The 17,427-nt window shown below is 41.5% G+C and overlaps 1 protein-coding gene across 8 annotated transcripts in view; it reads right to left on the bottom strand.

Moving 5' to 3' along the window:
- Nucleotides 1-753: 753 nt before the first annotated feature.
- The window catches only part of grin1a (glutamate receptor, ionotropic, N-methyl D-aspartate 1a), a 37,717-nt gene continuing 21,043 nt past the window's right edge, over nucleotides 754-17,427 (bottom strand). For 4 of the 8 annotated variants that reach the window (XM_026174360.1, XM_026174361.1, XM_026174362.1 and 1 more), the window contains 11 exons: nucleotides 16,662-16,826; nucleotides 15,120-15,238; nucleotides 14,662-14,774; nucleotides 13,143-13,291; nucleotides 12,856-13,013; nucleotides 12,142-12,303; nucleotides 11,704-11,813; nucleotides 11,191-11,336; nucleotides 6,799-6,825; nucleotides 5,929-6,039; nucleotides 754-2,633 (listed from right to left, as the gene is read on the bottom strand). In XM_026174360.1, the coding sequence (XP_026030145.1) occupies nucleotides 2,565-2,633; nucleotides 5,929-6,039; nucleotides 6,799-6,825; nucleotides 11,191-11,336; nucleotides 11,704-11,813; nucleotides 12,142-12,303; nucleotides 12,856-13,013; nucleotides 13,143-13,291; nucleotides 14,662-14,774; nucleotides 15,120-15,238; nucleotides 16,662-16,826 (1,329 nt within the window). In that variant the 3' untranslated portion in view covers nucleotides 754-2,564. Of the gene's footprint in view, nucleotides 2,634-5,928; nucleotides 6,212-6,798; nucleotides 6,826-11,190; nucleotides 11,337-11,703; nucleotides 11,814-12,141; nucleotides 12,304-12,855; nucleotides 13,014-13,142; nucleotides 13,292-14,661; nucleotides 14,775-15,119; nucleotides 15,239-16,661; nucleotides 16,827-17,427 lie in introns of those variants that run through there. The other 4 variants (XM_026174363.1, XM_026174364.1, XM_026174358.1 and 1 more) reach the window with 2 other exon arrangements.

The following is a 17,427-nucleotide window of genomic DNA, read 5'->3' as shown; positions in this document are numbered from 1 at the left end:
GGTGTGTATGAAAAAGAAGCCCAAATCATCACCCCTCCACCACCGTGCTTGGCATTTAATATGAAGTGTGTGTGCTGATATGCTGTGTTTTGTTTACTGCAAATGTGGTTCTGTGCATTATGGCCAAACATTTCTACTGTAGTCTCATCTGTCTGGAGGACATAGTTCCAGGAATCTTGTGGATAGTTCAGATGGAACTGTGTGAACCTGGGTTATGCTACCATTTTAAAGTTGTTTAGTCTTTTTTCTACCTTTGCACTTGTGAATGTTAACATTTATCATGCTAAATGAGACCTGTAGAGTCTGAGATGTAGCTCTTGGATGTTTTGCGGTTTCTCTGAGCATCGCACGGTCAGACCTTGAAGTGAATTTGTTGGGAGGCCCACTCCTGAGAAGACTGTAGTATTGTGTTTACACATCTGGATGCTTAAAACCATCAAATTGCCAAAACATCTGCGTTTATAGAACTGCCAAAATTTTCTGACAATCAGTTAATCAAGTGAATTTGATTAGCAGCATATGTCTCCTACTTTCACTCTTAATTTCTATGGCTGCAGTAATGATACACTAAGTTTTTCACAGACCTGCATGGAGTGGCTGTAGCCCTATTTGTACTTTTTTTGCTTGCCTTGATTATATGACATTGTGTAGATGTCATCAATTAACTGAAAGAATTACTTGACATTGACGAGAGAAATAGTTGTTAGTTGGAGCCCTATATTTAGCATATTAAAGCAAAGGATTCATTAGACATGACAATGTAAGTGTATTTTATTTACAGGTGTATAAACAACATGATTCAATGCAAGATCGTCACTGGAAAAGGTAAGAAAAACAAGTGAACCTTCCCTTAATGTTTGTGTGCGTGTGTGTGTGTGTGTGTGTGTGTGTGTGTGTGTGCGCGTATATGCATGTGTATATGTGTGTGTTGATGCATGCCTGTGTATCACACCTGTTTTGTGTAACTATAGTATAAGACATTCCCAGCTGCAGTCATTGTACGAGCTCATGAACCTCATCTACACAGAGCCAGACTCTATTTACATTTCATTCAACTTTAAGTGCTCCTCACGGCTCAGCTAACTGTACATGGCAACAGCACGCATCCAAACTAAAGCATTAATAATAACACATAAGCATGCACAGGTCTGAATGAGATCAGAAGCAACCTCTTTGCTCAAATTAAAATCATTTAATCCTATAAAGACTTTGTAGATCCTGCTCTGTTTTTTCTCAATAAAGCAAATTAAAAAGGAAACCGGTAAGATACTTTACAGTATGACTGTCGTTCTGTTTTGGGAATCGGTGTTTTGTTTAAATACAGTTTGGGGAGACTCCTCATCATAAAGTGCTATGCAGTGCCATACACCAGAAAGAATGTTACAGTTTTCTTCAGAGCAGTGGTTTCTCATCTCCAGAAATTGGGAAACGGCCTGTTTTTGCATCTAACCAAACCTGCACATGTGCTTGCAAGCTGAGCGAAGCTTTCAAATTCACTCGGCTTCCTTCGTGTAAAAGTTCTCCGGCGCTGCACAGGGGAGGAGGTTTTGCATGAAAGACCGAGTGCTGGTTGGGTGAAAAACCTGGCCCTTTGATGCAACCCCTTGGAGACTGGAAATGAGAAAGACTGCAGTGGCGGCGGCAGGAGAGAGGAAGAGAGAGGGCGTCCCAAAACAGCAGCATGGCTCACAGCCAACTGTCTCAAATATGGCTGAATATGAAAGACACCACTAGTATTTAACTAATTAAGTAGGATGTGATTTCTTATATCACCTGCATATGTCGTGCTATAAATAGTAGTAAAGCTAAATACTTCAAACTTGAATTGTTGTTAAAAATAGAAACACATGCAAATTTTGAGGTTAGTGCAAAATAAAAGTGGGGAAAGGTTCAATTTGTTCATCTCCAGAAGCTGATGTATACCCTTGCCCAAGCACACCCATGCCTTCATCATCTTCTCTGGTTGACATGGTTAGCCAACTGCCTTCTGTAGTGCCATTATTAGTGTGGATAAAAACACAGGTATGTCCTATTAAAAAATACTTGACCTCCATCGGAGCTTACAGACCATTTTGTATTGCAGTATATGTTGTTAAGAAATATTAAATATTGTGACTTCTAGGCCCTAAGTGGAAGTGAAATGTCCAGTACAATACTCGCAGCCAAACTGGTTCGTCCATAAACTTAGCCGAACTAACGTGGCTTGCTAAAAGCTATAAAGCTGCTTGGGAAATTGGAAAACATCAAACATTAAGTAAATGTGTGCAATTAAAGGGACAAAACAACGTTAAATAAGTTAGGTAATAATATACAGAAGGAAAAGATTGTATATGTCGGATGGGTTCTTCTGTGCATGCTCAGGGACCCTACGAACATTAAAGTCATTTCGTCTTTAAAAAAAAAAGATAAAAGAAAAAGAAAGGTGCAAGTTGAGTGTTTTCAGCCAGTTCCTCAGCAAGCAGTTTCCTCAAAAGCTCCGCTGGCAGGCGGTGAAATAAAAGCTTCGGTTTTGGCTTCCTCTCCTCCTCTCCTTGGGGAGTGAACCTCATTGTCGCCCTCTCCGTTTACACCACTGTGCTGACAGACGGGTCAGACAAGTTGAGTTGGCCCGTGACGTCAGTGGGTGGGTACTGCTGCAGAGGTGAAGAAAAACAGGGCGGAGGAAGAGAGACACATAACAGGGTGTCATTTCTTGACAAAATTTAGTGTCCCTTTTGTTGCCGATGTTGTTGTTGTCCTAGCATTGTCTAAATATTAATTTTAATTTAGGGAACAACTGTGTTCTGCAGAAGCTGGATGTTGCTCTAACCCCTCTCAGGCAGACTTTAATTTTGTGTCATTTTCTTTAAAGTCTGAATTTTTGTAGAACAGTTTGTGCCTGGGGTGGGCTAGTTTTGGAGCTGACGTAAGATCCCGAGAGTCTTGACAACAGCAGTCATTTATTTTTTTATTTTATTTTTTGCCTCAGCAACATGACTGGGTGATAACTTCCTGCCATGGATAAAATGGGCAGCTCATTTATCACCCCCACAGTCATCTGTGTGCATGCAGACAGGCAGCTTCTCTATATTTAGCTCAAGAGGAGAACATGAATTTTGGGCTGATTGCACAAGTGCTGCTGTGTCCGACTCTTACGTCCAATCCCTGCATCACTGTGCTTCTTTAAGAGCAGAATATGTTGAATTATAGGCTTCTACAATGCTGAGAGGGGAGGCAAGATCCCATATCCATGCATATGCTTCGTTTGAGTGGGTTGTTTTTAGTGCTTTTGGCAGCAGTAAGCCATTTTTTAAAATGTTATCTTTTACATAGAAACACAGAAATCCTACATTACAGAATCCGCTTTATACATCATAAATCGAGTTTGCAGAACATGTTGTTTTTGTAGAATTGCTTCATGTTTTGAAACACAGTGAGATTGGGTGGAGTAACTGCATTATGTCCTTTATAATTCAGCTAATTTCCAACATGCCAATCAAAATTCTGACTCACAGTGCTGTGTTGCAAAGCATGCAGGAAAGCATCTTTTCTTTTTACATTAAGCACATTACTACTGCACATTAATGACATTCAGAACCAAAACAGGGAAGGTGTACCCGTCTCATTTGTCACTTTTTTTGATTTAAGCACCTCTCGTTTTAAGCCGATAGAGCCGATACATTCAAGCATGTGAGTTTCAGAAGTTGGTATGATGCAACTAACATGCTGACAGATGTGGGGGCATCCAGACTGAATGGGAAAATTGTTGCTTTTTATTTTAAGGTAATAAATAGGAGTCAGAGTGGATGTCCCTCATCTCCTTGACCCGCAAGTTGCATCATCACATAGCTTACAGCCCCCATTTGGGTCTCCACATGTCTTGTACCTTGAGGGCCTGCTAACAGCGCACCCTACTGGGGTCAAGTGGACCAGCAAAAGAGAAACACTTCACTGACATCACAACCACAGTTAAAAGCTACTTATTCAGCACAACTAAGATGACGTTTTTTTGTTGGGGTTTTTTGTCATATATGGAACAGCTACAAAGAGTATTACTACTTCTACGGTTACTACATCTATGACAGTTAAAGTAATTAGCATGCTTGTAGAGGGAGAGAGGAGCAGTGTGGCATGTGGGTGAGGGACACTGACACTCAAGTCCATTGATATCCATTAATAGAAAAGAAGAACATTTATATAAAATCAAAAATAATGGTCAAAGACTGAAGATGGTAGGTCTTTCAGTTGGAGCATCTTTTGTAATTACACTAAATCCTGTTTCATTTTACACTTTGAGACATTTTCTTCCCCCAATAGGGCTCCCAAACCAGCATCCGAAACCTCATACAGACAAAGTGGCAGTGGCGATCCCGCTCTTCTTCTCATAAAATGAAAGAAATTCTATTGGAAAAACGCCGGGGAAGAGTAAAGGTGCTTGGCTTCATTGCTGAAACATCCGTTAAAAAAACAAAACAAAACAAAAAAACAACAACAGATAGTTAACAGAAGAGAAAGAAAGGAGAAACAGAAAATCAAATCGTAACTTTTTTTTAAATGTTGCAAGCTGTTATCTTTGCTGCCATAGGCTACATTTCTCCAGAGAAACACATTCAAAGCATAGTGTTAGTGCAAAAGGCTATGAAGGCTATCTCCACAAATTATTGCCATTCTTTTATAAAGCCCAGATTTGGTTAACAACCAGCTATGCCTGGCAGATCAGCTGGGCACAAATGACCGTGGGTCACCGGTTTTTCAGCGCGATCCAAGCTTGTGTAGTGCAATCTCCAAACCGCAATGAGCAGGGCCTTTCAACCGAACTGTGAAGGAATGCAGAAAACCTGACACTCTCATTGTACTGCAGCAAAGGAGTGATATAAAAAGAATGGGGGGGGGGGGGGGGGGGCAGTAGCTTGTATTTATTCTTGCATCACAACACAGTGAGAGTCTAAGGCTTCACAGAGTTTTTAGCACAATAAAAACAATATGTAAAACGTCGACTGTCTTCACGACCTGAAAATATACCCTGCAAAAGGCATGCACAGTTCGGACCACAAGGACACTGGAAATAAAACAAGAATTATGACAAACAAAATATGATAATGCAAAAAAGTAAATTGATTAATAGAAATCCATGAGTGGAATCCTGAAATAGACACACCGAAAAATATGACAACACATTAGTTTTCTTCTCGGGAGGGCTGGACGTCACCTTAAATTTTAAAAAAGGGTTTTGGGAATAAAAAAATGACAGAACACCAGCGCATGCTTTTCAAACCATAAGCAAACCAACAGCGGCTGAAACCCAAACAGAGGAAGTGCAGGATTGGTGCAAAGAAACAATGGATATACGAAGGATCAGGCAGTCAAAACGACAGGACATGAACAGAAACGTATAAACAGACACGCTCGCATACGGTACACTCACGCACACACGTACCACAGTGCCACCACCACCATCACCACCAAATACGGACAGAATCCACGTCCAAACCAGAGGCAGGGAGGAAGAGCAGCCCAAGACAAAACACCACTGGCAGACTGCTTGCTTTTGTCGCGCCCCTTCCTCCAGAAGACACTAATCCCATTAAATCCTTCCCCCCTTTTCCCCCAAATCCTGGACACTTGGGACGCTCCCTTTCCAAATTCAGAGCCCAGCTCCTGGCCTGGCCTGACCTGAGATCCTGCACTGATGCCCTCTATGCTGTAGAGGAACCATAAGAGCTAAATGGTAATGGTTGATCGATGGTGAAGGGACAGACACGTGGCAGAGGCCAGCGGAGCCGTGTGGAAATGAGTGAGTGGAACATGGGACTCTTTTGAGGTCAGATATGGGGATGGGGGCAGAGAGGACAGCGAAAGACAAAGAGATGGAAGCAGAGACAGAGGAGGAGAAGAGGAAAGAGAGGAAAGAATAAACAAGGGAAGGTGTCGCTTCTTCCGTCTCCTTACCGTGTCTTTGGAGGACCTACGTCTCTTGATGCTGGAGGCCAGGGTGGTACTGATGGACCTAAAAGAGGCTTTCTTTTTGGGGTCGGGCTCTGCTCTACCACTTTTCCTATCCTAAAATAAATATATGTAGAAACATTATTCATGTCCTATGGCTGGGGTGATAACCGTGGTTTCAGTCTCACCCGTTTTCTCTCTACCCACCACCACCAAAACCACTGCCACCCCAATAGATTACCTTATGTTTTTAATAGACTAATTACTGGGAGGGTCCTTGTGAAAAACACTACACCATTTGGAAATGTAAAAGAGGGAGAAAGAAGGGGATAAAGCTTGTTAGATGTGAGAGTGAACAAAGTCTGTTCAGCCTGATATGAGGGCATTTGTCTACATTTTATGCAACATAATCACACTTGGACTGCACAAGATGGCACAGTAGTCCTCTAGAAACACACTCAGTTGGCCCTAGAAATGCACTGGAATGAGTGATGACTAGTAAAGATGTCAGTGGGTGTGATACCTAGGTTTTAAACCATCTAAAATAGTCTACCCGTACACTCGCTATTGTGTGAGTGCACACACACTTTAAAGCTGCCACTTCTTTATCTCAGCACATGATTAATCTTCAATCTACTCTTACTCAGTAACACACAGGTAACATCTTCAAATGCGTACCTGTCAAAATAAAATAAAAACATAAAGAAAAAGAAGCACTATTAACCGTATTCTTACAACATGGTGAGCCAATTTGGTGCCCTCGCTCCCTCATACCATCAGAGTGCCCCACAGCTATTCTCAGCACAATTACTGGATGTCTGTGTGCAACAATAAAAAAAGAACTCATATTAAGAACTCATATTAAGGTATTCTTACATCCTGAGTCTCTACAGAGGAAGAGGGCTGCATAGGGGGAGAAAAGAAAAATAAAATAAATGTCCATCCACTTGGATTGTTATTACTTTAAAGAATATCCTTAAGCAAAAGCCAAGGGAACCAAAAATGGCAGATAAAAAAATCCCAAAACTAGCAAAGCAAACATTCACATCCAAAGCCAGGCAGGTATAAAAAGTTAAAAATAATAATAATAATAATAATAAAAAAGCTACAGTATTGGATGCATAGAAGGAAAACAACAGCGACATAAGTCAGTAATTAAAGCCCATTTAACGTCATTATACCTTTAAGGGGTATAATGGAAATTCACCCCACACACCAGGGAATGGGATGAGATGGAGAGCATAAAGGTAAAAATAAGAAGGAATGGTTGTCTACTAGAGCAACGAAAAAGCCTGTTTTCTACTGAAATTAAAGTGCAAAAACAAAAGTCAGTGTTTAAATGATAAATTCATAATTAACTGAGCAAATGAAAGCTAAAAGATGCTACTTCTAATAAAAAAAAAAGAGTATAGTATAAGTGGAGGATGACAGATTAGTAGCAGCAAGGGAGGCCCTTGGGGTGGGCGGGGCAGTGTGGTGTGAATTTCAACATGCCAAATCGTTTTATGGATGGAGGGAAGGAATAAAAGGGGGAACATAGATTAAGTAACACAAAACAAATAGCACGACAAATCAATCCTGGCCAGCACTGGCCCCGCAGTTCATCCTTTTTCATCAGGTCACATGACTAGGCTCTTTCAGGGCACATTTGTTCCACCATCACCCCGCCAACCAGCACTCTCTCAACCCCCTGATGACATAATATCAGGTGGCGAGCAGGTATTATCTCATGTGCAGGATAGATGAAAGCTGGCAGAAGAGTGATTGGTGCACGGCACCGTTCGATTTTAGTGCAAAAAATATCTTTTTCCTGTTGGAAGATGACATCTCGTGTTAGTAAATGGTTAAAGTCAGCGTGCGTATTGGTCTTGGTTCAGAAAAATCAATGCCCAAGTGACGTCAGGTGTTCGTTTAATCTTTACTTTCCCCTTTTCTTACACATGTTAGACTGCAGGAGTGAAGCCCGGCCATCCAGAGCCCTGATGAGGCGCTGCGTGTGCACAGTCCCGGCCATGCAGGGCATGCTGGACCATCAGATGAAGAGCGGCATGGGACTTGCACCGTGTACATCGGCTGCGTGTTTCCCGTTGGAAACAGATGTGAGCTGTCATAGTCCAGCATCATTATACAACATCACTGTTATCGTCACGCAGCAGACTTTCTGACGCTTTGTTTTCATCCCAAACTATCATCAGGTTCAATCTGGTTCAGACAGTGCACTTCTAAGTAACATCCGTTTGAAAAGACAGATGTAGAAGCCACATGTGTAGTCTCTTAGTAATGGAACACAATGTAACTTTTTTATAATATAAATGTTCACATTGTAGCTACATTGTCCACCTCTAAAAAAGAGAACAGAGAGAGTGGATCAGCAGCAGCCTTTCACTAACCCTAACCCTGCCCCAGTCCTAATGTAACTGACAGCTTTTATTAAAGATGAAGATGAGTTATTACTTACACACCCTACATAAATTATAGCAATCGTTGCACTCGAGTGGTCGCACCCTTAGGCGATTTATTCACAGTCAGCTATGGTAAAGTGACAGATAGATGACTGTGTAACACGTATACTTATTAATTGTGTTTGCTATTTAGGTTATTTCTTTATCGGTTTGGCTTAATTCTTTTCCCCTCCAACCAACATACTTTGAAAGGCACAACTACTTTTACTTTAAAGTCATACTGGTTCTGTTTATACTAAGATTTTCTTTCTATAAATTGAATAATGGAATAAGCGGACACTTCGGCCCATTACTATATATCATGCCTTTATTTAAAAGGGACAGTTAAGCCTTAATATCATTTAGGCACCATCGGCAACCAAATAAAAAGCTCTCACACACAAAAATGCATGTGCATTAGCTAAATTAGGTAAACGTAGGAAATGCCCCAGTAAACTAGCATTTCTCATTATAGAACTCAAAAAACTAAAAATAAATTTTACTCCAAAGACCCTTTACTCACTCATCATGTATGTTGCTACAGCTTTTAAAGTTTTACAATCCTGGGCAACCTACACACATGCACTTTTCTTTCTTAGTAAAAGTCTGCAAAACCAATGCCATGGTGGCGTGACACCTAATGAACTTCTTGTTTGAGAGCTTTTAGCTTTTAAAAATAACTGGGTGCAGAGATAATGCAAAGGTGGCAACTAGTGAGGATTTTACTTTGTGAACAGATTTACTCAGAAGTGCACTTTCTCTGAAGTTAAACCTCTGTTTGAAGGCATTTGGGTGCACAGTCCTGCACATTGCTTTGCATAATACAACCTGAGGCATTTAAAAGCACATAATAACAAAAAACACACATGGAAGCAGTCGAAACGATGCCAGTAATGGGTATCGAGGTTTTAGTGATTGCTGTACTAGAGAAGGAAGAGGCCACATAAACTGTGATCTTAGATTGAGTTTGTACCCTGGAAAACCAAGCTATCATTTTTAATTTCAGAAATTTAGATCACTGTGAGTAATCAAATCAGCGTACCTAAACAGTGTGAATAAGATCCTGAATAATTTTCATGCAAAGCAGATTTGATTAGCCTTACTTCATGGGTCCTCTCAGCGCTTCTTGCGTAAGGCGCCATTGTAATAGCTATAGTTAGAGCAATGTGTGTCTAGCAATTTTAGCTTTTGGGCCCAGAGTGATGGTGAATGAGCAAGATGAGCAAGCATGAGCCATCTTTGTTTAGTGATGCAGAGAAATTGGCATGATCATCACTGACATGGATATAAATTACATTAGTCTGCGGGCAGTTTAGTGTGTCCCTCTCCTTTCTCAGTGACGCCCCCCTGCATGCATTCATCTGCTGTATGCGCCTACATCTATATGTACAGCTATATGAGGACACATACGACAGTTACATACAGCTATCAGTTTGATGGTAGACACTTTTAGAAGGACATTGATTTGCTGACAGGCACTTGTGATAATTATACTGTACCTTCCTCCAGCCCTGCTGTCTCATTTCACTTGGTTCAAGAGAGACACAGCAGACAAACTGCCACAGCCACATCACAGACTCAGGCTGTGATTGGCCATCAAATGTGGAAACCCTGTACCTTCAAAGCAGCACTGATTGCATCAGAGTGCAGGGGAAATCATGTTCTTCACTGGCTGAGCAAAGGAACTTATCGCTTGATTATAGCTCAGATGGTCAGTTCATTCAAAAAAAAACAAAAAACAAAAATGTTCATAGTGGTATCTGGCCATGAAAATGACTTTAAACTGCAAAGAAGTTCCATTTATTGTTTTTTTTTAAATTACGTGAATGTTTCTGAAAACCCCTGAAAATGAATCTAAGTTAGCTGTATAGTTAGATACCACTAGAGCAGGTATGAAAATAAGGACTTATAAAATTATATTTGAGTGAACTGAGCCTTTAGATTGATGCCTGTTCAGGCAATGTTGCACGAAGCCTTTGCCATGCGAGATTTTAAGTTCTTGCTTGGTGTCTGCATCATGAACACTGCGGTGGATAAGGAGACACACTGTGCGCTGCAGCATTGCACATTTCACTTATGCTGACAATTGTGGAACGGTCACTGCCGTATGATTGTGCCAGGGCATTGATTTGACTCTTTATGCTCTATTTGTCTTATCAGCTTTTGGCTGCTGTTAGTTTTGCTGCCAGAGAGAAGGAAATCAATGGGGTCGCGAGCAAAATGCATCAACCTTAGAGTATTCATTGTCAATAATGTTTTTTCAATGTTTCTGGCAGGGAATTTGTTTTTTCTGCTGGATTTCCATGTACAAATCATATGACCTTATGAAGAATATAGCGCCACAGCAGCAGCTTAGAACTACTGGTTCATGCCATGGACGTGGGTAGTGGAGAGTTTTCATTTGGAGATTTATTGTGTGAGAGAATCTCTAATTATCTTATTGTTACGCCAAGAACGAGAGGTGACATGACGGTGGAAATGGCTCTACTACATACTAAAGAGGGAGTTCCAGCCACCGCTTGACTTCCAGAAGTCTCCTTACTATCCTGCAGGCACACACACAAGAGACACGGGTGCATTTGGCCTCAGGGAACTGTGTAAACCCACAGGGTGGCCACTCAGCATGCCTTACATTATATGTAGGCATCAGAGATCACTGTTTCTTGTATGGTGATCTGCTGGTTTGATCACTACTTAAAAAAACCCCAAAGTTCTCAGATGGGTTGAGAAACAGAAATCAACCCTCATTCGAGGGAGGTTTTTCTGGCTCTCTTCCACCCCAGTTTTGACCCTTCCACCTTCAGTGGATGCAGGGTATCAATCCTACCTGCAAGTTCTTCCTCCAGACATTGACGGCCGCAAAGGCCAGCTGCATCTGCTTCCTGCGGGCGTCTTTATGGCGCTTATAGGCAATTTCAATGAAGATGAGGAAGATCCCTGCTGCTATTCCTCCAGCCACCAGCATGAATACCCCTGTGAAGGAGGGACACATGAACAGAAACAGAGCAGACACAGGGATGCGTGAGTTTCCTGTCTACATCTCCCCCGCTCCCACTAAGCATGAACGCATGGTCTGACTGTCATGCTCAGTGGTCGCCCTCCTTTCTCAACCAGCTCCTACTGACGACGACTGCTGCAAACTACACAATATTAATAGAGAACCACAACCGCACGAAATCACAGGACAAGATACTGTACGGCACACTACCCACAGAGCACCACGCTGACACTAAAACAACGATTTTGTAAAGGTATTGGACAAAAAAGGGCTACAGTACCTTACCACTGCAGTTTTTGTCCAATCACTTTTAACGCTTTCTCTACGCCATAAGGACCATACCTGCCATGTTTTCAAAGGTGAGTGTGGCTGGGGCATTGCTCCTTGAGTCACACTCCTGGTATCTCACCCAGGTTTTATCTAGGTCTTCCATGAAGCCGTTCTCATGAGAACTGCAGGGGGTTGGGGGTAGTGGGGAGAGAGGTAACAGAGTTAATGAATGCCGCAAATGACCGAATGTTTGAGCCGCTTACTCCCAGCTAGCAACACAGATGAAGCACAGACAGCTGTACAGACACGTGTACTGACAAACAGTGATACACTTGACAAGAGACAACCAGACAAACAGGGCAGGAAAGGGGAGATACAAAGATGTGACATAAGGCAATGTATTGGATGGCTATAAAGGGTCAATATGTGACCATGAAATCATATTGATAAGAAAAAAAAAAAGAAAAAAAAAAAGGTCATACGAGTAATGCAGCTTCGGCTGGGACAGACCTGAGAATGGCCAGGGACACATTCTGTTTCCAGGGGCTGTCCTTGCGCATGCCTATGCCAAAGCCCGAACGGAAAAACAGCTCTCCCGTGGTCACCAGGTCGCACTTCTGCGAGGCTTCAAACTCCAGCACCGCAGAGTCCCAGATGAAAGCATGCAGCTTGCTGTGGGGGCAGGGGGAGGGAGGAGGAGGAGGAAGTGGGGAGGAAGGGGAAGGAGGGGAAGGAGGGGGTTACGGTGCAACAGTACAATGATTTACATACACATTTACGGCTCCCACCCTTCTCTCTCTCTCACACCACATCGTGTGTGTCAGTCAGCGTTTACCAGCAATCTCTACCGCTGCTTATGTCCCAAATGAAATCCAATGCCAGATGGGTGAGGGCGCGTCCCCCATTGGATTCCCCCAATCTCAAAGATGTTCGTCTGGGTACAACCTGAAAAAGGGGGCTCTTCGACTCAATGTTAGCTCAACCTCACACTGTTGTCAGTGCTGTTGACACGTCCACTCCTGCTGCTGTCCCTGGAAACCTGCCTTGGCTGGGCGATGGGCCTGAATCAGGGCGAATGTCGCAGTAAAGCCTACCACTTCCACCTGATCCGGAGGTCCATGTCCCTCCCCTAGAGTTAACTGGAATAGCCCTGGTCTACGTGCTTGATAGGTCGAACAGCCGGCCGACACGTACTCTGGTCGGCCCGGCCTGGCCGAGACTCACTTGTCACGCACGGCCTGGATAGCCTCGGCGGCACTCTCATAGTTGTGCTTCTCCATGTGGCGGTACATGGTGCTAAGCTCCACCTGCCGCCGGAAGTAGATATCCACTGAGCTTTGTTTCACTGTGGCGTAGATGAACTTGTCTGATGGGTTTCTCAGCTGCATAAAGAGACAAGGAAAAGCACAATCTGATGAACAATAAGTAAGAATAAAATCAATCAGTCTATATATTTGTTAATATGATTGAAAAAAGGTAATGTGTAGTAATAAGCTCCTTGTTTCACATACCCGTGGGTCATTGATACCGGTGATGCGCTCCTCAGGCCGGTCCAACACCAGGAAGGCAGCCAGATTGGCAGTATAGGAAGCCACAATGATCATGGCAAAACCAGCCCACACCATGCCCAGGATTCTCGCTGAGAAGCTACGTGGTGCACCTGTGTGGTGAGTCCAAGTTTTGAGTTTTCATCTCAGTAACTGTCAATTTCAGCTTATTTTTTCTGTCATATATACTGGATACTCGTATAGAATATGAAAAAAAAAATTAAATAACGTTTTTACACTATTAGTTCCAGATAGATTTTGTCTGATTTTGGATCTGTGTGATGGCAGTGAAGTGGATATTCCTAATATCAGCCAGAGCACTCTGCATTTTCCCATAATGATCTCACTAGGCGGGTGCGTCTTTGCTACTGTTTTCTGCTACATTTTTGTACACGATATAAACATATTTTAATAATATCCACACTCACCAATAAATCAGGAATTAAAAAAAGGATATGTGTCAATTAAATATTTTGCAGTAGTTTTACAATTTTAGCCCACAATCATCTCAAAAACTCTGGCTGTCATTCTTCTGGAGTGAGTGCTGTCAAATGCTGTAAGAAGCACTCATGTTGACGTGGATGTAAAACTTTGTGAAAGGATTCTCATATAAGTCGATGAGTCTGTGAACATAATTTCTGACTCATGACAGCGATACTGTGTCGAGTGGTTGAAGATATCCTGAACTTTTCAGTCAGTAAGTGCTTCTGATGTCGCTGCTGTTAGCCACTATTAGCCTCTGTTAGCTTTTGTTAGCTAGTGTAACTAAAACTTTCTTTGGAGGGGCTCTAACATTGCTGGACTCAAACACTTAGTGGATAAACTTAAATAACATGTGAGAATTTAATCAAACTGTTTCTTAGAGGGGAAGTGTGATTTTTAAAACACTTGAACCAAACATAAGCTGGCATAATATTAGCCAATAAGCAACAACTATTGTTTAGCTAGCTAAACAATAGTCGGGAGACAACAGGGTTGTGTGTCTAACCTGCTGACAATAAGCAATTAGAACAACATCGGGGACAGTATTTATTTCCACTGTATTCAAGATGGCGCAGCGACATGGTTTCTACAAACTGGCACCCAGTCCTATAGATTTTTAATGGTTTCATTTTAAGTTTATGAGGATAGATCAGTTTGTTTATGAGTATAAAATCTTAAAGAGAGGGCTCTCCTAAAGGGAGCCTTGCAAAAGTAGCTTTTTTATATACATATATAAAACTCATAAAATATCATGAAAAGGAAACACTTGACAGAAAATCAAATAAGATAACAAAACTGTTACAAGCTGTACCAGCTTTTCTTTTTTTTCTTTTTTCTTTGTCGTTTTCAAAGAAAAATATGACAGTAGCAGCTGGATATCTGGAGCCACACAGACACTTGATATCAATCCTTTTACAAATGCAAAACTGTTCAAAGACTAGAAGACATCATCCAGGAGCTCTGTGGGAAAGAGAAAATTCAACAACTGGGTATGACTCACCTTCTCCTATACCAGAGTTCAACAATACTCCCCAGGAGAACCACATGGCAGATGATAAGGTGAGGGCATCTTCTTCTTCTTCTTCACTATTTACTTTAAATCTCCCAAACGGGCTATGGGAAGAAATTGGGAGGGTTGCAGAAGATATAAAATGAGAAATGTCCAACAACTTGCTGAATGTGAAAAACCCAGTGATTCCCCAAAAAAGGGAGGAAAACTGAACATGAGTGGGCGAAACAAGACAAAGTCCTCAGAAAGAAAACAGGGTGAAGACGGTGGCACAGAGCTGTGGGATGACTGGAACCAATCTTCACCTCTGTCTGCCTTGCTGTCCACATCGAGGGAAGATCTGCAGTGCTCAGGAGTCCATGTACACACACACACAAGCATGTACTTCACACACACAGTCGTTCATACACATATGGATACATGAATACACATACAGGCCCCCCTTGTACCTGAACCGGTCTAGTAGGTAAAGCATCACCGCCACCACATGCACCGAAAGACCCACCAGCAGCCACAGCGTGCTTTGGAACGGCTGCATAAACGAGTCCAGTGTACTGCGAGGAATTTCCTGAAAACAGATACAGGCAGTTGATTATCGATTGATAATGAATTCTTTTAGAATTTTATGGAACCATTGGTCTGGCTCATTGTCAGGTTTTACAGTCTTTTTACTGACAAAGACCCATGACCTTCCATATTGCACTGAAGTAGGATTCTAGCAAGAAAAAACTTATATGCTCATATGTTCTGTAACTGTGTGGTCTGTTAAATGTAAATTTTTTCAAAATGTACTATGGGTAAAAAATATTTAGGTCTTTTTATGAGTAATGTGCAAAAGTCTTGAGCCATCCCTCATTTCTTTATATTCAGCTAGGAAAATGGGAAACATGTACAGATAAAAACAGAAGCAAAATCAGAAACTGTACAAATATTGTAAACTTCAAGTCAATATTTGCATGACTGCTTTGATAACTTTCTTGTACTTTCTTTAAGTAGTCTTCAGGAATAGTTCTTCAGGGTTATTGAAGGACATTCAACGCTTTTCTTTGGATGTTGGCTGCCTTTTGTTCTATTCTCTGTCAAAATGATCCTACACTGCTTCAGTGGATATGCTTTTGATGCATTGGCAGTGTGTTTGGGAAAATGAAGACACACTTTCGACATGCTAATGCATGATGAGTCAAAACCTGATGGTATTTTTCTGCATTCATAATTCGATTCCATCTTTGGCAAAATCCCCAACACCTCTGACTAAAATGCAGAGTGCAAAATGCAAGATCAAAAATAAAGGGTGTCTTTTACACAACAGTGCAGGTTATTATGCACTCACATACATCAAATAGGTTTAAACCTGGCAAATGAGATAAAATAAGTTTGACTGTTTCCATGCCTTTAACATTTTAACCAGTGTTATTTATATCTGAACACAGTTGTGTCTTTTTTACTGTTTCAGGCTCATTTCTGTGTCTGCGAAAATCTGCAAGGACAGAAAATGAGAACGCATTATCTTAACACTTGTTTGAGATGTGTAATCCATGGCTAATCCTTCCCAGATGGCATTCATTTCTTTCAAAGAAAGATGGTAGAGGCAATGGCTAACTGATACTGCATCACCTCATATTCCCTCTAGGTCTTTGTCCACTTAGAGATTTTAATAACCTATGGAAATTAAAGTTAACGGATCAAATCAATATTTTTCCAAACTGTCAGGGGTGATTTGATCTCCATCCACCACTTTAAATTGCAGCTACGTAGTTCTTTGTCGTGTTGTCATTAACCTGGTATACAAATAATATAGATGGTATCTTGAAACCACCTCTACTACCTTTTTCTGCCACAGCTGAGCAAATTGTATTAAAATGTATCTCTCTTGAAGCCATACAATCTCTGTCTCTGCTTCATTATATTTTTACATAAATGAACAGATGCACAAGTAAGCAATAGATGCATCTCCCCTAGTCATAGGTCTAAGTACCAAATATCCTGCTTACCTTTTTAACGAGGATAGTGAGGCCTTGATATTTAAAGGGTTTGGAGAACTCGATGTACTGGGCTCGCTCATTGTTTATAGTCAGCGGAGCTACAATCATGTCAGCCAGGCCTCCCAGGAGCTCGCCCATCATGCCGTTCCACTCCTTCTTGTTACTGTTGTTGACCTGGAGTCCCAAAATGGAAGGAGTTGAGAAAGTTGAGAATCTGAATCAGCTTTAGCCCTGCTGTTGTCTAGACCACAGATTTGCTTCAGGATTTAAGGATTTGGGTTAAACCAAGTAAACGTCAAAAATATAGAACAGCGTGTTCTTGCTTTGCCTAAAGAACAGAGTTTCAGGTTTCAGAAGGTTGCAGGTTTTCAGTTCAGCGTATCTAGTTTCTTCTCTTTTTGCTTTCTTGCAGTTCTTACGGCTTCTGCGACATGTTACAGCCTCACGCTGTGAGGGAAGGACTCAATTTCAAGAGATCATCCTTGTTTAATATGTGACAAATAAGAATTAATGCTCTAAAAATAAACATGCAATGATACATGAAATCTGCACTGAACATACTAGAATGGTAATAGGAGGTGATTAAATCTGTTTTATGTCCTTTCTAATTCAGGTCACCTATATACAGTGGATTGTGCTCTTGAGATTTTGGGGCTAAAGACCCATTAGAAGGGTGAATATTTTCACAGGGACACCTGAAAATCTTTGCACCAATTTCTTTTGTCACAAAAATAATACGGACAGGCATGAAGGACATAATATGACTTTTGTGTTG

The sequence above is a fragment of the Astatotilapia calliptera genome, chromosome 7 (assembly GCF_900246225.1).
Source record: "Astatotilapia calliptera chromosome 7, fAstCal1.2, whole genome shotgun sequence".
Lineage (NCBI taxonomy): Eukaryota > Metazoa > Chordata > Actinopteri > Cichliformes > Cichlidae > Astatotilapia > Astatotilapia calliptera.
Note: the sequence above shows the minus strand (reverse complement) of the source record. Positions and strands in the feature narration are given on the sequence as shown.